The 23647-nt window shown below is 37.2% G+C and overlaps 2 protein-coding genes and 1 pseudogene across 2 annotated transcripts; 1 reads left to right on the top strand and 2 right to left on the bottom strand.

The window, feature by feature from the left end:
* The first annotated feature begins 5148 nt into the window (after positions 1–5148).
* Positions 5149–6006, top strand: LOC114378800. The gene is made up of 2 exons (XM_028337416.1): positions 5149–5357; positions 5505–6006. The coding sequence occupies exons 1-2, from the start codon at positions 5149–5151 to the stop codon at positions 6004–6006; spliced, it is 711 nt and encodes a 236-aa protein (XP_028193217.1).
* A 10536-nt stretch (positions 6007–16542) lies between these two features.
* Positions 16543–17769, bottom strand: LOC114379316 (annotated as a pseudogene).
* Positions 17770–19441: 1672 nt separating this feature from the next.
* On the bottom strand, positions 19442–20929 carry LOC114379315 (senescence-specific cysteine protease SAG39-like). The gene is made up of 2 exons (XM_028337956.1): positions 20431–20929; positions 19442–20318 (listed from the first exon to the last, which is right to left on the bottom strand). The coding sequence occupies exons 1-2, from the start codon at positions 20873–20875 to the stop codon at positions 19729–19731; spliced, it is 1035 nt and encodes a 344-aa protein (XP_028193757.1). The 5' UTR covers positions 20876–20929; the 3' UTR covers positions 19442–19728.
* Between the last annotated feature and the right edge of the window lie 2718 nt (positions 20930–23647).

Here is a 23647-nt window from a genome sequence, read left to right on the forward strand (position 1 = left end):
GCCTAACAGGTGCAAATAGGAAACACGAGGTGCAAAAAGCAAAGGCCCAGCAGGTGAAGACAGCAATAGGAGGGGTGCTAATAGCAAAACTGAAGTGGGCTCCAGGTACATTTGAATTTTTTTTTTAATTTCTTAAATCTGAGGGAAAACCAAGGGACACTTCCCTTGGTGCGCTTAGCGGCTAGGTGCACACTAAGCGCGTAAGTCATAAATTGCTGGACAGTTTTCGAAACTGCCCAACCCCTCAGCTGCCTCCAGTGCCTTTTAATTTCAGAAATCTCAGCGCCTTTCCTTTCTTCTACACCTTCCACCCTCTATACTTCTTTTTTCTCTGCATTTTCTCCTACCTGCTTCCCTGTGCCTTTTCACGCAAATTGCACAAAAATAGGTGAGACTTGGAATCTGGACTATTGCTATAATACTTTGCAGGTACCATCACGCTAAGCCCTACACAGAGGCTTAGCGAGAATAGGCAGCATCAAAAGGGGGAAGGAGGAGCGCGCTAAGCCACAGCAAGTAATAGAAGAAAATGAAGCACGCGCTTAGCGGGCACTGCCGCGCTAAGCGCACTCTTCAACATCAGTAAACACGCTAAGCGCGTGCCAGAAGCACTAAGCGCGTGTCACCGTCACCAACAGGAAGGCGCTAAGCGCGGGGCTGGGCCATAGGGCCCATCAGCCCTCGCGCCTTACTTTTTACATCCCCACTTCGCTAACAACACCCCACTCTGATTTCTTTTTGCACACCCCTTCTTTACTGATTGCACCCTTATTTTGATTTCTTTTTGCACCCCCTCTGTTTACTAACTGTAGTCTGTTTCTGTTGTTTCTTGTTTTCGTTTCATATGGCCTCCCACAAACGCTGAGCTGTGCCCACACCCAGGGAAGCATCCAACTGAGACTCTTCCCGTTTCACTTCAGAGATCGCATGGCACAGATATCAGGACAACATTCAGCTCCGGAACATCCTTCTGAAGAGGAATGTCGAGCTCGCACCTGGGATGCTTGATGAGTTCCTCCAGGAACTCCAGAGGCGCAGATGGGACCAGGTTCTGACCCGACTTCCAGAGAAGCGGATTGATGTTGCTCTGGTGAAGGAGTTTTACTCCAACCTATATGATCCAGAGGACCGCAGTCCGAAGTTTCTCCAGAGGCCTATCGTCAGCAGGTTGCCTGGCCAGGAGACCAGCCCTCCACTGATAGGGGGGAATAGCCTTCTGGAGCCACCGCTACTGAGGATCCTGCAGTTGATGAAGACCTCATGGCTTACTTGGCTGGCGCTGATTGGGGCCTATGGGCAGACTTGGGCGAAGGCAGCTGATTTTATGCTTTGATGTTTTCTGTTATTTTTTTATTTTATGTTTTGATGTTTTCTTTTATGTTTTTATGTTTTATGTAGTCTGTTTGGTAATTAAAAAGAGGTGGTAGTAATAATATTAGCATTTCAGTATGTTTTTTCTAAGTAATAAGTGCATGATAACTCGAGCAGTCATAATTCTTTAGCTTGTTCTGAAAGGTTCAACACTTGAGATGCTACTGATCCTTGGAGAAACACTGGTTCTGAAAGCACAAGTGAGGTCAAGAAATGGAACATGAATAGCATAGAGTGGAAAAGGTTAGCTTGATGGAACAAGGTCATAACTGGTACGCCAAATACTTGCTTAGTCCCGGTGAGACTGTGAACTTAATTGTGAGAGAAAAACACTTGTTTTTAAGTTCTTAGTTTTGCATCATTCTTAGACTGTTAGAATAGTTACTTAAGGTGGATATGATCAAGGCCATGTTAGTTTTGTTTAGCTACTTAGCCAAAAAGCCAACCCAACATAATTTTACCCCTTGCACCCATGATTGAGCCAACATATTATTTTGAATTAACCCTTGAACCAGTAAAATGATAATCCTGGCCCTTTAGGATTTTAAGAGAGCAAAATGGGTTATATAGGTCTTAATTTGGGGGATTTTGGGAAATAGGTAGCCAAGACAATAGTACAGCACACAAAGTAAGACACCTTTTACAAACTGTAGGCCCAATTTCAAAAAAAAAAGAAAAGAAAAGAAAAAAAATGAAAAATGAATGAAAAAGAAAAAGAAGAGAGAATTTTTAAAATAAAGGGCAGAAACAAAAGAGCAAGAGAGGTTTCAAAAGAAAAGTGTTGTGGGGAAGTAAAAGGGCTAAGTAAAAAGGGCTGGGCAGAGTTGGAAATTTTGCTCTCTTATAATCCTAAATTTGAATTTCCAAGAAAAACCATGATTTTTTGTAAGCCAGGCCCCGATACAAGCCAATAAAGTCCTTAGTGATCCACCAAAGGTAACTAAAGATAACTTTAACTGAGATGAAATGCAAAACTCTGGAGTCTTACTTGCAGGTTGTTATTAAATTGTAAACACTAAACCAAACACTTGTGAGCAGAGGGAAACACCAGCCTTGTGAGGAAAGTAAGGCAAGCCAAATTTGACTGAGTCCAGATGACTAACTAATTCAACTCTTGTGTTTTTATGCTTTCATCTAGAGATGTTGACAGATGCAGAAAGGACCAGCGAAAGAAGGAAGAACTGAAGCCATTGATAGTGTTGGAACGTTTAAAAACTTGCTTGAGAATTTACTTGCTTTTAATTTTGGATTGCTTGGGGACAAGCAAAGTTTAATTTGAGGGATTTTGATAACTGCTAAATAATTGTAAACTAATGGTAGAGAATTAGTCAAATTTTGGCCTGAAATTAATTATTTAGCAGTTATTTGTGATTAAAAGTTAGAAAATTAATTAAATTGAATTTTTGGTTGCAAATACGAAAACTGAAGTGACATTAAGCAAAAAGGCAACAGGAAGTGAAGAAAAAGAAGAAGTCTGAAGCAGGCCCAGCCCAACACGCGCTAAGCGTGCAAAGCAATACAAGCGCTAAGCGAGGCGTTAAGCTCGAAGATGCAAAGTCCGTTACGCGCGCTAAGTGCGAGCCACGCGCTAAGCACGTGATCCAACAGAAACACACGCTAAGCTTGCATCGCATGCTAAGCGTGCGATCTGAACACGCTAAGCGCGAGGTGTCGTGCTAAGCGCACTTACAAAGGCCCAAAGTCCACTTCAGCAGCTATAAATAGAGAGCCAGTCCAAGGGAAACAAGACACCTCGCCTCAGAGCAATTCTCGCAGCATTCCAAGCCTGAGCTCTCCCTTTTCTCTCTATATTCTTTGTTTTTATTACCCTCATTCTTTCTTTCACCCCCAGTTGTATAGCCCTCAATGGCCATGAATGGCTAATCCCCAAGCTAGGGCCTGGCAGGCCTAAAAAGCCAACGATGTATGGTGTACTTCAAGAGTTATCAATGCAAAGAGGATTCATTCTAGGTTTCATGTTCTAATTCCTTTCTTTTTATCTTGCATTTATGTCTTAAATTTCTTTTGGGTTTTATTCACTCGGGAGAGGGTAATTCCTAGTAAGGGTTTAAGAATTAATGCACGCATTAGTTTTAGGGGTTATACGCTTGGGAAAGGGTAACACCTAATAGAACATCTTAAGTAAAGGATCATTGGGTTAGCATTGCTAGGCATATAATGATAACTCAATGCCCATGCATTTAGCAACATCTAGAATTTAACCTTAATGCATTTTAATTATTGAATCTTCGCAAAGGCATTTGGGAGATAGGTAGTTAAAATAGGCTTGTCATCGTGAGGCATCAGGGGCAAGTAAAATTAATAGATGTGGGTAGAACTAATACAATTGCATTGGTAATGAATATCATATTTACATGCATCGTAGGCCAATTGGGTTTGTCTGGTCTTGGCATTTTCATCAATTGTCTTTCTAAAACTATTTAATCTAGTAATAGCAATTTACTCTTGCGCCTATTCCTGTTTTTACTATTTATTCCTTACTTGCAAATTAAAGAGTATTCAATAAAGTGCAATAAAATCCCTGTGGAAACGATACTCGAACTTCCGAGGATTACTACTTAGAGCGATTTGGTACACTTGCCAAACACCTCAACAATGCAGGATCTAAGCTTTCCATGCCTTTGTAGACATGTCTAGAGGATTTGTCTAAATGATCTTAAGTAAAAAATGAGGTTAAACAACTTCATTTTAAATGATAATAGAATGTTGACAATAGCCAACTATATGTTATTATTATTAGTAGAAAGTATTCATCATCTTTGCTTAAGATTAATTTTGATAAAAAAATCTGATTGATCAACATTAATAGAACTTCTCCTATGAATATATTCAAACGGGTGAGATCGAGAGAACAAAAGAAGAGAGGGTCAGGCAACAAAGATAAATGATCAGGTTCAATCAAGACTATTATATGTTAGTTATAATTCAGAATATTAGTTGTAAAGTTTGGTAGTTTGTTGAGTGTGATAAGGCAGTGATTGAGGCTGAACTTGAGCTGTATAAATAGCCTCTATATAATTCAATTCATAATGCAATTCATCTCATTTTAGTATATGCTTTTTCCTGGTTTTTTCTCTTTCTCCCCAATAGATTTTGTATCACGAGCACTAAGTCTTGGGACTAGGTGGGATAAGAGAGCTGTGAACTGAGAAAGAGTGGTGAGAGATTCAAATAGTGTGGATCCTTCGAGTGTGAAACAATTGAGACTTGTGAGATTGTGAGTGAAGCAATCTGTGAGGCATTGAGAATCAAGATTTGGAAGATTCTGGATCTTGCAAAAGAATCTTGGTGATTGCTGGAAAAGCTTGAGTGTGGATTGATCAAGATAGCATTATGAATGGCCATGCACCTAGAAATTTACCAATTCTTGATGGGGAAAAATGGTCCAAATGGAGTGTGCAGATGTGAGCCCTCTTTGGTTTTCAGGATGTCTATGAGGTGGTTCAGAATGGGATTGAAGAGCCTACAGCCAGCACACCAGATGCTCAAAGACAAGTTTGGAAGGATTTGAAGAAGAAAGACTGTAAGGCACTCTTTTTCTTGCATCAATGTGCGGACTCTTTACATTTTGAAAAAATTGTAGCTGCCACAACTTCGAAGGAGGCATGGGATATCCTAGCAAAAGCCTGTTCCGGTGATGACAGGTTGAAGAAAGTGAAGTTAAACACTTTGAAGAGACAATATGAACTGCTCCAGATGAAAGACAATAAGAGGATCTATGATTACTTCACAAGATTGCTCTGAATTGTGAATCAAATGCAAGAATGTGGTGAGAGATTCAAGGATCAAGATTTGGTAAAAAAGGTGATGAGAACTCTAACCCCTAGATTTGATGGGAGATTTGTTGTTATCGAAGAGGCAAGGGACCTGTCTGAGATGAAAATCGAGCAGCTACAAGCCTCTCTAGAAGCTCATGAGCTGAAGATGAATGAGAGGAGCCCAGCAAGATTGCAAGATCAGGCCTTGTATGCTTCAAAATAGAAGCAAGGTTGGAAGAACAAGAAGTGGAGAGGAAATGCTAAGAGATATAGCAACAAGCATGAACGAAAGAATCCTTCATTTCAAGGCAAGAATGACCAAACTAACTTTGCTCACTCAGTGCCATATGGAAGAAAAGGAGAATCTGGTTCAAGTAATAAGGCTGAAAAAGGAAGGTTTGACAAGAGCAAGATCAGATGCTACAATTGTCAAGGCTGGGGTCACTTTGCAAATAAATATGGAAGTGCAGATGTAAGAGAAAAGAAGAAAAAATATAGCAAAAATGAGGCTCATATGGCACAAGCAAAGCAACAAAATGAAAGTGAAAGTGGTTCAGATGTGGAAGCAGTTGTGTTGATGACAACCATATGCAATTTCAGTAGCAATGTGGATCCAGAAACATGGTATTTGGACACTGGATGTTTAAATCACATGACCTACAATCTAAATTGGCTTGTGAATCTTGATAACAGCAGGAGGTGCACCATAAAATTTGCAGATAACAGTACTGTGAAGAGCATGAGAGTTGGAAATGTTGCTTTCAGAATGAGTGATGGAAGTCTAGCAATAATAGAAGAAGTGATGTATGTGCCAGATATGAGGTGTAATCTGATGAGTTTGGGTCAGCTTATTTAAAAAGGTTTCTCAGCATCCTTGAAGAACAACTTTATGGATTTACTAGACCCAGGTGATGTAAGAGTGTTCAAAGTTCCATTGTCCAGAAATAGAACCTTTCAAGTGAATATGAATAATGCTGATGTGCAGTGTCTAGCATCAACTGCCAATGAAGATGAGAGTTGGCTTCGGCATTCTAGACTTGGGCATTTGAATTTCAAGGGTCTGCATCAACTCCAGTCACAAAAGCTAGTTGATGGCTTGCCCAGAATCAGAATTCCTCACAGAATCTGTGAAAGATGCTTGACAAGTAAGGAACCTAGGAACTCCTTCAAATCTGAATCACCTACTAAAGCAATTGAAGTGCTAGGAGTTGTATACTCTGATGTATGTGGCCCACTAGAAGTGTGTTCAATGGGAGGTAACAAATATTTTGTGACCTTCATTGATGAGTTTAGTAGGATGATGTGACTAATGATGAGGACATGACCAAGAGCAAGGGCAAGGATCCACTTGAAGGACTTGGAGGGCCTATGACAAGGGCTAGAGCAAGGAAAGCCAAGGAAGCTCTTTAACAAGTGCTTTCCATACTATTTGAATACAAGCCCAAGTTTCAAGGAGAAAAGTCCAAGGTTGTGAGTTGTATCATGGCCCAAATGGAGGAGGACTAAATGGCACCACTTTGTCTCAATTTTAGAGTGTTTAGTTTGTCTAAATAATGGCTCAATCCTTGTAAAGTTGGCTAACCAAAAATATGTTTTGGGTTAATCAACTAAAAGGGCTTTAGTAGGTTTAGTTCAAGTTGTAATAAGGGCCCAATTGGCAACCTAGGCATCAGCCTTTTAGGAGACCAAATGGTGGCTGACTTGTTGGCTGTTGGGGGTGACTTTTGGTTGCCACAATTTCAGTTACACTCAGCCATTAAGTTTTTTTTTAATTCCCTAGGTTAATGACATTAAGTTATTTTAATTCTAGGTTAGTGGGTCATTACTAAAATCTGCTGTAAAGCTTCTATATAAGCTGAACCATTTTATCAATAAACATAAGTTGAGTTTTATTCAGAAAATTAGAGTTTATCTCTTTTATCTTAGTGAGAGTGATTCTCCTAAATTCTTGAGTGATTCAAGAACACCCTGGCTGTATCAAAGGACTTTCACAACCTTTGTGTGTTGCCCTCACCGGAAAGAGTGATTCTTTCCTTCCTTTCATCTTCAACCTTGTTCTTTCAAACCACAATTCTAGAAAATCCACTTCTGCCCAGAATTATCCCGTGGCCATAACTCTCATTTTACGCAGTCAAATTAAGTGATTCTTGAGCCTAAATTGAATTTCAAAACGAGACCTTTCACCTCGTTTTGGAATCACCTCATTTGGAGCCTTGTAGCTTTAGTTATTGCCATTTCTATATTTCTGTCCAGCCACCACTTAACCTATGTTTTACCATCCCATTCATCCATTTTATGCCAAGAACCACCTTATTAAGACCCACGAAATCAACCACCTTATTTTCCATCCTTTCCTTAATCAATTTCCGCATTTTCCATCAAGGTTTAATCCTAGACGATCCTAAGTCAGCCCCTGTGCCATGAGGGTTCATATCATTTGGTATCAGAGCTCTGGTTCTAGGATCAACACTTCCTTTGCAGGAAATATTGGGTAACATCCTTCTTTATTCTCTTTGCCATTTATATTACCTTCTTATTCATATTTTTTTTTTAGGCTGAACCATTGCAAAAGTTAAGCCTTTTGATCTCTTTGTTAAAAAAAAAGCAGAATTTCGTATAAGCAACATTAAAAAAAAAAAATTGGGTTGAATGGTTCATGCTTGAAGATCTTAAAAAAAAAATCTCTTTAAGGTAATATATTGGTTGCATGAAGGATTGTTACTTGAATTCCTAAATTCTGAATTTTATTTCCTTCATTTGTGCCTAAAAACATTGTTAGCCTTTTTCTTGGTTAACCTTTTCCTTGTCTCTCTAGCCTTACCTTACACATATTGGTGAATTGTTCTTTGTTGTGGCCATAATCTCTTGAATTTCCTAAGAACTCAAGGGGAATTAGAGTGGTAAAAGGCAAGAGTGTTTCATTAGAGAAAAGCCATAATTGTATGATACACTTGAGTGGGTGAGGTATTCAAACAGCAACTATAATTGTCTTGTTACGTTTGATTTGTTTGTTTGAGATGTCAGGTACTAATCCTAATGATGGAGTGGGGCTTTCGCAATTCCAAATGCAAGCTTTGATGCAACATTTGGAGAGGTTAATGAAACAACGAGATGATGCGCTCCATGAGAGGTTGGATCAAATGGAGAATAGAGATCATAATGAAGAACAAAGGAGGAGAAGAGGGAATGATGGTGTTCCTAGACAAAACCGAATTGATGGTATTAAACTCAACATTCCTCCATTTAAATGAAAGAATGATCCGAAGGCCTACTTGGAGTGGGAGATGAAAATAGATCATGTTTTCTCATGCAACAACTATGAGGAGGACCAAAAGGTGAAGCTTGCTGCCATGGAGTTTTCCGACTATGCTCTTGTGTGGTGGAACAAGCTACAAAAGAAGAGAACAAGAAATGAAGAGCCAATGGTTGATACATGGACGGAGATGAAAAAGATCATGAGGAAGCGATATGTGCCGGCTAGTTACTCAAGGGACTTGAAATTAAAGCTCCAAAAACTAACCCAAGGCAACAAGGGGGTTGAGGAGTATTTCAAGGAAATGGATGTGCTCATGATTCAAGCAAAGATTGAAGAAGATGAGGAGGTAACTATGGCTCGATTTCTTAATGGTTTGACTAATGATATCTGTGATATTGTTTAGCTGCAGGAGTTTGTTGAAATGGATGATTTGCTTCACAAAGCAATCCAAGTAGAGCAACAATTAAAAAGGAAAGGAGTGGCTATGAGGAGTTTTACCAACTTTGGTTCTTCTAGTTGGAAAGACAAAGGTAAGAAAGATGGGGCTGCTACTTCTAGTAGTTCCTCACCTATCCCATCAAAAACTCGCTCAAAGTCCCAAGAGGAACCCTCTAAAAGGAGTAGAGATGTGAAGTGTTTCAAGTGCCAAGGCCTAGGACACTATGCTTATGAGTGCCCTAACAAAAGGTCCATGGTTCTTAGAGATGGAGAATATATAAGTGAATCCGATGTTGAAGAAGAAGAGGAGAGTGAGTACGTAGAGGAAGAGGAGGCTCCGGAGGGAGATTTGTTGATGATTAGGCGGTTACTTGGTGGTCAATTGAACCATGAGGAGGAGAGCCAAAGAGAAAACATCTTTCACACTAGATGTTTAATCAATGGCAAGGTGTGCATGGTGATCATTGATGGAGGTAGTTGCACCAATGTGGCTAGTGCTAGATTAGTGTCAAAGCTAAATTTAGCTACTAAACCACATCCTAGGCCATACAAACTTCAATGGCTTAGTAAGGATGGGGAGGTGCAAGTGAGGCAGCAAGTTGAAGTGGACGTTTCCATTGGGAAATACAATGATAAGGTACTTTGTGATGTTGTTCCTATGGAGGCCAGTTACTTACTTTTGGGGAGACCATGGCAATTTGATAAAAGAGCCAATCATGACGGTTACACCAACAAGATCTCTTTCATGCACCAAGACAAAAAGATTGTGCTCAAGCCATTGAGTCCACAAGAAATGTGTGAGGATCAAAAGAAAATGAGAGAAAAACTTCTTCAAGAGAAAAGAGAAAAAGAAAAAGTGAACAAAACACTTGAGAGTGAGAAAAAGAGGGAAACACTTGAGAGGAAAAAGAGTGAACAAAAGAAGAGTGAAACACTTGGAGTGAGGGAGAGCTATTTAGCCACAAAAAGTGAGTTTAAGAGGTTGTTTCGTGCTAAACAGTCACTATATATCTTGTTTTGCAAAAATCAGATTTTGACCACTAACACTTTTGATGATTTTGAAGTACCTTCTAGTGTTAAAACTCTTTTGCAGGATTTTCAAGACATGTTTCCATCAAATGTGCCAAGTGGACTACCACCTTTGAGGGGAATTGAGCATCAAATTGATCTCATTCTGGGAGCTTCTTTGCCCAATAGGCCAGCCTATAGAAGTAATCCACAAGAAACCAAAGAGATTCAAAGGCAAGTGGATGAACTCATTAGCAAAGGTTGGGTAAGAGATAATATGAGTCCTTGTGCTGTCCCAGTGATTTTGGTCCCTAAAAAGGATGGGACATGGCGCATGTGTTCTGATTGTAGAGCCCTTAATAACATCACCATTAAATATAGGCATCCTATACCTAGGCTTGATGATTTGCTTGATGAATTGCATGGTGCATGTTACTTCTCTAAAATCGATTTAAAAAGTGGATACAATCAAATTAGGATTAGAGAAGGGGATGAATAGAAAACTGCTTTTAAAACAAAATATGGTTTGTATGAATGGTTGGTTATGCCTTTTGGCCTAACTAACGCTCCTAGCACTTTCATGAGACTAATGAACCATATCTTGAGAGAGTTCATAGGAAAGTTCATTGTGGTGTACTTTGATGATATTCTTATCTATAGCACTTCACTTGATTTGCATATTGATTATTTAAAATCTGTCTTGACTGTGCTTAGAAAAGAACAATTGTATGCCAATCTTGAAAAATGCATCTTTTGTACTAACCATGTTGTGTTTCTTGGTTTTGTTGTGAGTTCAAAAGGAGTGCAAGTTGATGAGGAGAAGGTTAGGACTATTCAAGAATGGCCTACACCTAAGTCCGTGACCGAGGTGAGGAGTTTTCATGGCTTAGCAAGTTTTTATAGACGATTTGTGAAGGATTTTAGCACATTGGCAGCACCTCTCAATGAAGTGCTCAAGAAAAATGTTGGTTTCAAATAGGGAGAGAAACAAGAAGAAGCTTTCAATGTTCTTAAGCAAAAGCTAACTAATGCCCCCATACTTGCATTGCCAAACTTTCAAAAATCTTTAGAAATTGAGTGTGATGCTTCAAATGTTGGGATTGGGGCTGTGTTGATGCAAGAAGGCCATCCAATTGCTTATTTTAGTGAAAAGTTAAGTGGTCCTACCCTTAACTATTCAACTTATGATAAGGAGTTGTATGCCTTAGTACGGGCTTTGAAAACATGGCAACACTACCTTTATCCCAAGGAATTTGTCATTCATAGTGACCACGAGTTCCTCAAATATATCAAGGGGCAAGGCAAGCTTAACAAAAGGCATGCGAAGTGGGTGGAATTCCTGGAGCAATTCCCTTATGTTATCAAACATAAAAAGGGAAAAGGTAATATTGTAGCCGATGCTCTTTCTCGGCATCATGCATTACTTTCTATGCTTGAAACAAAATTGATTTGTCTTGAATGTTTAAAAAGCATGTATGAAAATGATGAAACTTTTGGAGAAATTTTTAAAAATTGTGAAAATTTTTCAGAAAATGGTTTCTTTAGACATGAAGGCTTTCTTTTCAAAGAAAACAAATTGTGTGTGCCTAAATGTTCTACTAGAAATTTGCTTGTTTGTGAAGCACATGAAGGAGGTTTAATGGGGCATTTTGGGGTCCAAAAGACTCTAGAAACATTACAAGAACATTTTTATTGGCCTCATATGAAAAAGGATGTGCAAAAATTTTGTGAACATTGCATTGTATGTAAAAAGGCAAAGTCTAAGGTAAAGCCTCATGGATTGTATACTCCATTGCCAATTCCGAAGTATCTTTGGATTGATTTATCCATGGATTTTGTTTTGGGGCTGCCAAAAACAAGCAATGGTAGAGATTCCATTTTTGTGGTTGTTGATAGGTTTTCTAAAATGGCTCATTTTATTCCATGTAAAAAAATTGATGATGCTTCCCATGTGGCTGATTTGTTTTTCAAGGAGATTGTGAGACTCCATGGTTTGCCAAGGAGCATTGTTAGTGATAGGGACTCTAAGTTCCTAAGTCATTTTTGGAGGACTTTGTGGAGCAAGTTGGGCACTAAATTGTTATTTTCAACCACTTGTCACCCACAAACCGATGGGCAAACGGAAGTTGTTAATAGGACTTTGGGAACTTTGCTTAGGACAGTTTTGAAGAAGAACTTAAAAACTTGGGAAGCTTGTTTACCCCATGTTGAATTTTCTTACAATAGAGTTGTTCATAGCACCACTAATTGTTCTCCTTTTGAAGTTGTTTATGGTTTTAACCCACTAACTCCTCTTGATCTTTTGCCTATGCCTAATGTTTCTGTTTTTAAGCATAAAGAAGGTCAAGCAAAGGCGGACTATGTGAAGAAGCTTCATGAGAGAGTCAAAGATCAAATTGAGAGGAAAAATAAAAGCTATGCTAAACAAGCCAACAAAGGGAGAAAGAAGGTTGTCTTCGAACCCCGGAGATTGGGTTTGGGTGCACATGAGAAAAGAAAGGTTTCCGGAACAAAGGAAATCAAAGCTTCAACCAAGGGGAGATGGACCATTTCAAGTGCTTGAAAGAATCAATGACAATGCTTACAAAGTTGAGCTGCCCGGTGAGTATAATGTTAGTTCCACCTTCAATGTCTCTGCTTTATCTCTTTTTGATGCAGATGGAGAATCCGATTTAAGGACAAATCCTTCTCAAGAAGGAGAGAATGATGAGGACATGACCAAGAGCAAGGGCAAGGATCCACTTGAAGGACTTGGAGGGCCTATGACAAGGGCTAGAGCAAGGAAAGCCAAGGAAGCTCTTCAACAAGTGTTGTCCATACTATTTGAATACAAGCCCAAGTTTCAAGGAGAAAAGTCCAAGGTTGTGAGTTGTATCATAGCCCAAATGAAGGAGGACTAAATGGCACCACTTTGTCTCAATTTTAGAGTGTTTAGTTTGTCTAAATAATGGCCCAATCCTTGTAAAGTTGGCTAACCAAAAATATGTTTTGGGTTAATCAACTAAAAGGGCTTTAGTAGGTTTAGTTCAAGTTGTAATAAGGGCCCAATTGGCAACCTAGGCATCAGCCTTTTGGGAGACCAAATGGTGGCTGACTTGTTGGCTGTTGGGGGTGACTTTTGGTTGCCACAATTTCAGTTACACTCAGCCATTAAGTTTTTTTTTTAATTCCCTAGGTTAATGGCATTAAGTTATTTTAATTCTAGGTTAGTGGGTCATTACTAAAATCTGCTGTAAAGCTTCTATATAAGCTGAATCATTTTATCAATAAACACAAGTTGAGTTTTATTCAGAAAATTAGAGTTTATCTCTTTTATCTTAGTGAGAGTGATTCTCCTAAATTCTTGAGTGATTCAAGAACACCCTGGCTGTATCAAAGGACTTTCACAACCTTTCTGTGTTGCCCTCGCCGGAAAGAGTGATTCTTTCCTTCCTTTAATCTTCAACCTTGTTCTTTCAAACCACAATTCTAGAAAATCCACTTCTGCCCAGAATTATCTCGTGGCCATAACTCTCGTTTTACGCAGTCAAATTAAGTGATTCTTGAGCCTAAATTGAATTTCAAAACGAGACCTTTCACCTCGTTTTGGAATCACCTCATTTGGAGCCTTGTAGCTTCAGTTATTGCCATTTCTATATTTCTATCCAGCCACTACTTAACCTACGTTTTACCATCCCATTCATCCATTTTATGCCAAGAACCACCTTATTAAGACCCACGAAATTAACCACCTTATTTTCCATCCTTTCCTTAATCAATTTCCGCATTTTCCATCAAGGTTTAATCCTAGATGATCCTAAGTCAGCCCTTGTGCCATGAGGGTTCATATCACTGTACCTGATAAAAGCCAAGAGTGAAGTGCTTTCTATATTCAAGGAGTTTAAAGTGTTGAGTGAAAAACAAAGTGGAAAATCAATCAAGGTTATTAGAATAGATGGTGAAGGGGAGTATACATCAAAGGATTTCGAATTTTTCTGTATCCAGCATGGCATAGTTCTTGAAGTTACTGCTTCATATACTCCTCAACATAATGGGTTGGGTGAAAGAAAGAATAGGATTGTAATGAACATGGCTAAATGTATGCTGAAGGAGAAACACCTGCCATCAGAATTTTGGGGAGAAGTTGTGTCCACTGCAGTCTATATACTGAATAAGAGTCCAACTAAGAAGCTAAAGGATAAAGTTCCTGAAGAAGTATGGACACAAAGGAAGCCAACAGTGAAGCATGTGAGGGTGTTTGGGTCTTTATGCTTCAAACATGTACCTGATGAGAAGAGAAAGAAGCTTCAAGACAAGAGTGTACCTATGATACTGGTTGGATATCACCCAACTGGTGCCTACAGGCTGCTTGAACCACTGTCTAAGAAAATCTTCATAAGTAGAGATGTGGTACTTGATGTAGATGGCTCATGGGATTGGAAGAAGAAATCTACAATCAGTACCCTAGTTGAAGAGGAGAATACTAAGGCAGAAATCATTGAAGAAACTGGAATTGAAGTTGAAAATGATAGGTCTATAGATGTGCATCTCTGACCACAAAGAGATAGGCACTTTCCTTTGAAGTTTAAAGACTATCATGTGGAGTTGCCTAACATTCTTGGCCAAGTAGCAGTAACTGAAGATGAAGAAAAAGTAGAAGCAAAGAGAAATGCAAGTGAGTTTGTACATTTTTCTTTCCTGGCAGATGTTGAACCAATTGATTTCAGAGATGCACTGCAGCAAGATCAGTGGAAGGCTGCAATAGAAGAGGAATTGAGGGCAATTGAAAGAAATCAAATCTGGGATCTTGTTGACCTACCTTCAAATCAGTCTCTCATTAATGTGAAGTGGGTATTCAAGCTGAAATTAAAGCCAAATGGATTTGTAGAAAAGCAAGGTTAGTTGCAAGAGGTTTCCTCCAAAAATCTGGTTTGGATTATTCTGAAGTATTTGCTCCAGTAGCTAGGCTAGAAACCATAAGGTTGGTAATAGCACAAGCCCATAATAGAGATTGGTCCTTATACCAGATTGATGTAAAGTCAGCTTTCCTGAATGGTACCTTGGAAAACGAGGTGTTTGTTAAACAACCTCCTAGTTTTGAGATCAAAGGCAAGGAAGATAAAGTGTTCAAATTGCATAAGGCATTGTATGGCCTAAAGCAAGCTCCAAGGGCCTGGAACAAGAGAATAGACTCTTTTCTGATAAAAGAAAGCTTCCACAAGTGTGAAAAGGAACATGGAATATATGTAAGGAAGAATGGCAGAGAAGACATGATAATTTTGTGCCTGTATGTTGATGATTTGCTGATCACGGGAAGCAATCCACTGGCTATAGAGAAATTTAAGGAGAGATTGAAGCTTGAATTTGAAATGACAGATATGGGATTGCTCTCATATTTTCTAGGAATGGAATTCAAGAAAGCAAAGGAGTTGTTGATCATGCACCAACAAAAGTATACAACTGATCTGCTCAAAAGATTCCAGATGATGAGCTGCAATCCAACATCCACTCCAGTTGAACCAGACTTGAAGTTAGTGAAGGATGAGTCAGAAAAATCAGTGGATAGCACCCTATTCAAGCAAGTTGTAGGGTCATTGAGATATCTCTGTAATACAAGACTAGATATCTCATTTGTGGCGGGTCTAATTAGCATATTTTCAGACGATCCTAAGGCCTCTCATTGGGCTGCGGCCAAGAGGATCCTGAGATACCTTAGAGGCACACTCAATTATGGTATTTTTTTTACTAAGGAAGCTGATCAAGATGCTTTCACAGACCAGGTGGAAATTTCAAAATTAATTGGCTTCTCAGATTCTGATTGGTGTAGAGACAAGGTGGAAAGGAAAAGCACTAGAGGCTATCTTTTCAAGTTTCTGCGTACATCAATAAGTTCGTGTTCCAAGAAACAGCAAGTGGTGGCTTTATCCTCATGTGAGGCAGAGTACATAGTAGCTTGCTATGCTGCATGTCAAGCCTTGCGGTTGGACTCCTTGCTTAAAGAATTGAAGGTGGAAATTCAGAGGCCAGTTAGATTGTATGTAGACAACAAATCTACTATCAGTTTGGCCATGAATCCAGTAGCACATGGAAGATCAAAACATTGAGACTAGATTTCATTTTCTGAGGGAAAAGGTGAGCAAGAAGCAGCTGGATTTGAGGTATTGCAGCACTGAAATGCAGCTGGCAGATATTTTTACAAAAGGATTAAAGGTGAATAGCTTTGTAGTATTAAGAGTTAAGCTTGGTGTTTCACCTATGGAGATTTTGAATTAAGGAGGTGTGTTAGTTGTAATTTAGAATATTAGTTGTAAAGTTTGGTAGTTTGTTTAGTTAGTTGAGTGTGATAAGGCAGTGATTGAGGCTGAGCTTGAGTTGTATATTAGTTTGTGCAGCTAGCAATGTTGGTCGTGGTGGAAAATGGATCATTACAATAGCCCTCTATCACCCGCCCTGTTGGATAAAAGTCATAAAATTAACTGACTGTGGATATTAAAATAATATGTGAACAAGGTAGTAAGAACAACTTTTACTAATATAAATTTGACTTGCAAAAACATTAGGTCAAATTTCTCAATAGGTTCATAAATTATTTGCAAATTTTCAAATAGATTTCTAAACTATATTTTTTTAATTAGGTCCCTGATCATATATATTCAAATTATCATTTTGCAAAACATCAATCTTGAAAACTTTTTCTTGCATGGAAGTACATTTGTGAAACATCAATTAGTGATTGAATATTTATATTTACATGCATCAACAATAGGAAAACTAAGGAAATGTTAAACAATATCACATAGCAGAGCATTTTATTCAAGCAGTTGGGTACGAGGCATCCATGGCAATGCCGCACAGGCCTTCTTGGGCATCTATGCCTCGTAGCATTCTTATGTATCCTTCTTCACCCCATTGTGTGCCCCATGAATTCTTCACTATCCAATACTGAATACCATCATCAGTGCTACCATAACCAACAGCAGTAACACCATGGTCTAGTTGAGTCCCACATTGTCCTGTGAAAACTCCACTTGAGTAAAATTGGAAAGCAGATCCTCCAGCATCAATGGAAACCGACACCGGTTGGTTTGCAACTGCTTTCTGTAGTTCCTCCTCACAATTAACAGGTACTGTTTCATAGCCCTTTATTTGAGCTCCAGGAGAAGCCTCTTTGTTAGTGTCACAAGTTCCATTAACAGCTGTGTAGGGGTAGTTTGCCTCACTGCTGATTCCGCCATTTTTTATAATGAATTCAAACCCATGTTCCATGAGACCTCCATCACATCCATGATCTACACTATCACAATCCACTAACTCTTGCTCTGAGAGGGATACTAGGTTTCCTGTAGTTATTTGGTAGATACCTTCTGTTGCAGCAACTGCTGAAAATGCCCAACAGCTACAAACCTATTTGCTTAGTTTCATGGCGGTGTTCACAAAGAAAACATATAGTAGTGTCACTAGCATGGGTTTTTTTTTTTTTTTTTTTGTGTTACATACCACATTGGCCTTGGTCCTTGATTGAAGTAGCATCACCTTTCTGCCTCCAATCCACTGCCCAAGGAATATCAGTAACGTTTTCATACTTGAATGGTGTTTGTGTTGTTATTCTCAACCCTTGCCAATGTGAACCTTTGTATCCTTTATGGGAAGCCATAAATTCCTCATTAGTTTGGTCAGCTAGGTGATTGATGCTAAGCTTGTAAGGTTTGTTGCCAGCAGCATTGAAGGATTCAATGAATTCAACATTGTTTTCGAATATCAGGAAACGTTTTTCATCTCAGCAGAATCCTTGTATACTTTACCATATTTTTCCATCCACTGCTCATGTCTTTCGTAGATGGATGCATCATGGAGTTTGCGGGACTTTACTTGGGAAGTGCAAATTGAGAGAAGGAGAAGTAGAGCTAAAACTTTCAGGTTTTTGCCAATGGAAATCATCTCTTTGTTAGCAATTAATGACACTACGTACTGATTAATTGTTGCTAGAGAAACTCTATTGAGTTTAGTGTTTGGAGCTAGATGTGTAAATTGGTATGCTCCTAAGGCAATGTTTCGATTAGTATATATAGGATTATTGTCCCTTTAAGGGGAATTATTTTAATCTTAGTCAGAATGAAACTGTATTCTGACGGATGTCCCCTGTTATGGTAAATTGCTTTGTTATATAAATTGGATCTCTTAAAAGTCAAAAGACGGGCAAGGTAAAGTTCCAAAATCCAATTAGTTGAATAAGCTTAAATAACAAAAAGGAAATATATATATATATATAACTACAAAAGAATCTCCGCAATAATCTAATAAGCCTTATGTATAATTAAAATAAAAAGAAAAGAAAAAAAAAAGACTGGCTACGGTTTTATGTTGAACAATGGATTAACTTCCTATTCGGATGCCACAAATTGTATTATTCTGAGGGCGAATTTTACAAGGAACTTGATATGACCTGAGGCCTGAGCCACCACGGTTCCGCTAAATAGCAGCTGGTCACATAAATAAGTTACTTTTTAAATATTATTTTATAGTCCTTAACATATATTAATAATTACTTGGATCGGATTATCACGTTTTTAATCCCAAAGTTTTAGAATTACTGTTTTTAGTCTCAGTTATTTTTTACTTGCTAATCTTTCTTAATTAATTTTTTGCATTCTTACATTTAGTCCCTTGAAAAAAAAAGTCAAAAGACAATCTAAAAGCAATTAAAAAAAGTTCAAGGATTAATAAAAGAAATTCTAAAAAATTTAAGGATCATAAGGATAGTAAATCCTAATTAATCTGATCCAAAAATTTCATTATATATTATGTTTAAATCCTTGATTTCATATTTTTCCTTCTCTTAGCTTTCAGGATGCAATCAGGCTGTAAAATATACATATTTTCCTATGGAAAACATTACTCAAAGAAGAAGGACAAAGTAGCTAATTAACTAGATGATGTGATGTGTCAATTTGGTGGATGCTGAAGAATCATTATTACGCTCATGCCTGTGATTCCAATTTGCACTGTGAATGTTTCCACAAATTAAAAGAATAATAATCTCAGCCATTACATGGTTTAGTATTATATCCGACGCGCGGTGCCTGTTAAAGAATACGACGGACCCTAATTTGCAAGTCCATTTTACACGTTAGATATATTCTATTTTGTCTAGAGTTCCCTATCCCAACTTTTCAATGTGTTTAATGCATTAGAAAAATTAAAGTGTGAGTAGATTATAATAAACATACCACAGTTTCTCTTTGCAAATCAATTAAGTTATTAAATATAGATAGATTGATTTTATAGAGAATAATAACTTTTATTTTTTATTTGAACCACAATATTCTTTATGCGATATAAGTCTTGTTTGAGTCATGAGCATCAATAATATGATGAAACTAATTATTTTCATACACAATATAGATTGATTTTATAGAGAATAATAACTTTTATTTTTTATTTGAACCACATAATTCTTTATGCGATATAAGTCTTGTTTGAGTCATGAGCATCAATAATATGATGAAACTAATTATTTTCATACACAATACTTAAAATTGAAATCTTGATTAAAAATAAAACATGTATCAATAAAACTAACAATAATAATGAACAATAACTTTTATATTAATTTCAGTAAAAAAACACTATTATATAAATATACTAAACAACAACAAAAAAAGAAAGCATGGAATATATTTTGAGTTATAAGGTTAGCTTGCAATGGAAGACATAATTTTAAAAGCCGGACTAATCTGACCGAGAACCAGTGGTCTGGAAGGGTCGAGTCTCTTGTTGGAACACTAATAGGTTGCATATATACTAGCCCGAAAATATAAGGAAAATGATGATTAGAGATACAACGTGCATACACCAAATTAAACTCTTTAAGATTTATATATGAATTAATAGCAGCAATCAAGCAGTTGGATATAAGGCACCCGTAGCAATTCCACATAAACCTTCCTTGGCACGTATATCTCTCTTCATCCTTATATACCCTTTCTCACCCCATTCAGTGCCCCATGAATTCTTTACCAGCCAATATTTATTGCCACCACGAGCTTTTCCATAACCAACTACGGTAACAGAATGATCTATATCAGTTCCACACTTTCCTGTAAAAATCCCACTTGAGTAAAATTGGAAAGCATATCCTCCAGCTTCAACATAAGCTGACACTGGTTGATGTGCCACAGCTTTTAGGAGAGCCTTTTCACTATTTGAAGGAACTTGCTCATACCCTTTAATCTGGACTACACCATGAGTTTCCTTCTTAACCTTGCAAGTCTTGTTAACTCCTTTGTAGGGGTAGTGTGTTTCACTTGCTACTCCACCTTTCTTGGCAATGAATTCAAAGGCATCTTCCACATATCCACCATAGCATCCTTCGCTGTCACCTTTAACACAATCAACTAGTTCTTGCTCTGATAGAGACACTAATTCACCTTTAGTTATTTGATGGAGACCCTCAATTGTAGCCACAGTTGAAAATGCCCAACAACTTCCTGTTTTCACACAAACAAAACCAAGTTGATATTAATTAGCACTTTTTTTTAAAAATAAAAACACAAATAAATAATGTAATTGAACTAGTGAAGGTGGGAAACAGAATCTTACGACATGTTCCTTGGTCCTTGATTGGAGTAACAGCACCTCTTTTCCTCCAGTCCAAGCTAGAAGGAATCCTAGTCACACTGTCATACTTGAACGATGCTTCTGTTGCTGTTGCTGTCCGCACGTTATGTTCCTTCTTCTGACCATTAATTAGTAAAGCCTTAAATTCTTCATTATGAAGGTCAGCAAATTGGTTAATGCTAAGGTTGAAAGGTTTGTCCCCAGCAGCATGGAAAGACTCAATGAAGTGCACATTGTTTTTAAATATTTGGAAACGTTTTTCCTTCTCGGCAGCATCCTTGTAAACCTTACCATACTGTGCCATCCACTTCTCATGTTTCACTGATGAGTAGGCCTCAGACAACCTGCGAGACATTACTTGGGATGTCCACACAGTGAGAACAAGGAACACAACTAAAATATTTTTTTTTTGGCTAAATGAACACATGTTGTAATCAGAGCTATTGGGTTTAGCTTTGTGGCATAGACAAAGAAAAAATGGTTTAAGTTATTTTGCAGCGAAGGCAATGACAACTACAATTAATTTATAGTGGAGAGGGCTATTCAAAAGTTGTTTCATAGTGCGTGAAATAGTTGGTACCACAACTTGGTCAGCAATGACTTTCTGCTCAGATTCTCCACCGCACTGAATAACGTACGTCATGCTAATTTGTTGAGTCATTTATTCAGCATATTGCTTTCGACGAAAGATCCTTTTCCAGTCCAAATTTATTTAGAATTGGACGACCACAGGTGCTAAATCCCTCTAGCCAGAATGTGTGGCAATTTAATCTAATAAAACAAATTATATATACCATTTTTCATATGTTGAAAAAAAAGGGTTTGAGCTTTTGCTTACGCCAGCCCTGAATGACGCCAGTTATATATGTATGATCAGTAAAGAAATGTGTACAAAATATTACGACTTTGTTTGGAAAAGCTTTAAACGGAAAAATCACATGTTTCAATGCAAAAATGCACTTGCTTTTCTATTGCATTCAATTTGACGCCTCTACAAACACACACCACATTGTTCAACAGTGGTGAAGGTAAACCAGTATAAATCTTTGTGTGTTATGTGTTTTCATTTATTCTCTGCTGTAAGCCTTGGATTTAAATGAAAACACATGAGACTACTTTCAGTTCTTCACTAATCATCTAGTTTTACTAATTTTAACAAGTTACAAGTATTATTCATTACCACTTATGGTTCTACAACAAAAGTCCTACACCAAGCTAGTTAGAATCCAATATTCTTCACCCTAAAATCCCATTATTGACACTATACAAATCAAACAAATTTATTATTTGTTTGCGCAATGACTAACTCTTAATCATCTTATAGATGAATATATAATATCAATACTTAGTCTTTTCTCTCAATGCGTTTAAGGTGTTTTGAGAGATTTTTAGAACTATACAATAATTTGCAAAAAGAATTTGAATGAGGGTGTAAGTTCTTAACCATGTCTTTCAAACCTTTGATATTTATAAGTCTTCTTTAACAAGTGTTTGTTGTCTCTGAGATAAATTTATTCCCTTGAGTTCCAGTATAAAGATTTAGATTATGGTCATTGGAATATTTAATGCTTACATTAAATATACGTATTCCTTCATACTAAAAAATCACTATTTGTGAACTTTTGTGTTTATCACTTCAATACTTCAATAGAAAACCACTTGTTTTAAGTTAGAATAGGTCGATCTATCACCAGTAATACACTTCTTTTGATGGTATATAGTAACTTTCGGATCTTGAACTTCAATAATAATAATAATATAAGGGCAGAATAATTATCGCTTCCTTTAAAGTACCTAAACTTTTTTTTCCTCGGGTATCTTGTAATGTTTTCAATATTTAAAGCTGCGAATGGGCTTAAAGAACAGCATATATGCGGATAAGAAACACGCCATATATCAGACAATATGCGGCTACAATGTTATAGTCTGATGTTAATGGAGCATTCTATAGATGAAAAGATCGCTTTCCTGCAAATTCCATGTTTCAAATAATTCCATAAGGCCCTACATAGTGATTGGGTAGTATACCAGTCAACGAATAATAGTGACGCTAGCTTTTCTGGGAGGAACCCAAGCGCATTATATTCCAGAACGGAATCTTGTAATTCTTTTTAATAGTTAATGGATATGTCTTTCAAAACAACCAATTACTGGTCAAATATGGAAAATCTGGCTTTTTGAATACACGTGTGAATACACGGATACACACCGCTAAATGATAAACTATATGCCAACTTCCCTGTTTTCTTATTTTATATTTATGAAGTAAATTATAGCAATATCTCCTAATCTTTTATCCAATTATGCATATTATTTTTTATTTTCTTACACTTATTTTTCTTTAAATTTGAAAATATTATACTAACACTTCTTATATATTGAAATCACAATATCCTCTCAAACCTTTCTTTCACATTCTTCCCAATAAGATTATTATAGAAAATTGATGAATCTTTATAAGTCTCAAAAGAATTAGGAAGAATCATAAAAACAATGTTATAATGTGAGAAATGACATAAATGATATGTAAAAAAAACAATTTTAACTCAAAAGAATTCAAAAATAATTTTATTGTCTGACACACTATAATCATGAAAAACATATCAGACAGTAAAATTGATTTTGGATTCTTTTATAGTTAGATTTAGTTTTTGTGTGTTGCATATCATTAATGGTCTTCCTTGCGTTACAAGGTTTTTTTATGATTCCTTGTAGCTTTTTCCTAGGCTTTGTGAAGATCAATTAATTTTCTTCAATTAACTTGTCATAATAAAAATTGAAGAAACAAGGTACTGATCCATATGCAGCAAAAGAAGCTAACTCATAAGAAACTTTGTTCCTTCTCCTAAGTAAGATTCGTTTGTTGTCTATCGTTTAGTACCTTGATCTCTTCTAATTCTTTTATGCCAAGTTTATTCTCTTTTTTAGCAACTTGATCCACCTTCAAAAGCCAAGAAATATTTGTTCTGATGAATCAATCATTTGTCATTGTATCAACTTCATCTTCATGCTATAAATTTTAGTGGTAAGCAAAGCTAGACAAAGACTACCATTATGATAATATATGAATCCTTAGCATTATTATTGATACGTATATGTATGACTCTAATTTCATAACTGAGTCCTGAGCATTGTTATTGATACCTTTAGTATATTAACTATAGAAGTGTTATGCAAGAGATGAAAAATAGTAAAAAGA

Source organism: Glycine soja, chromosome 12 (genome assembly GCF_004193775.1).
Source record: "Glycine soja cultivar W05 chromosome 12, ASM419377v2, whole genome shotgun sequence".
NCBI lineage: Eukaryota > Viridiplantae > Streptophyta > Magnoliopsida > Fabales > Fabaceae > Glycine > Glycine soja.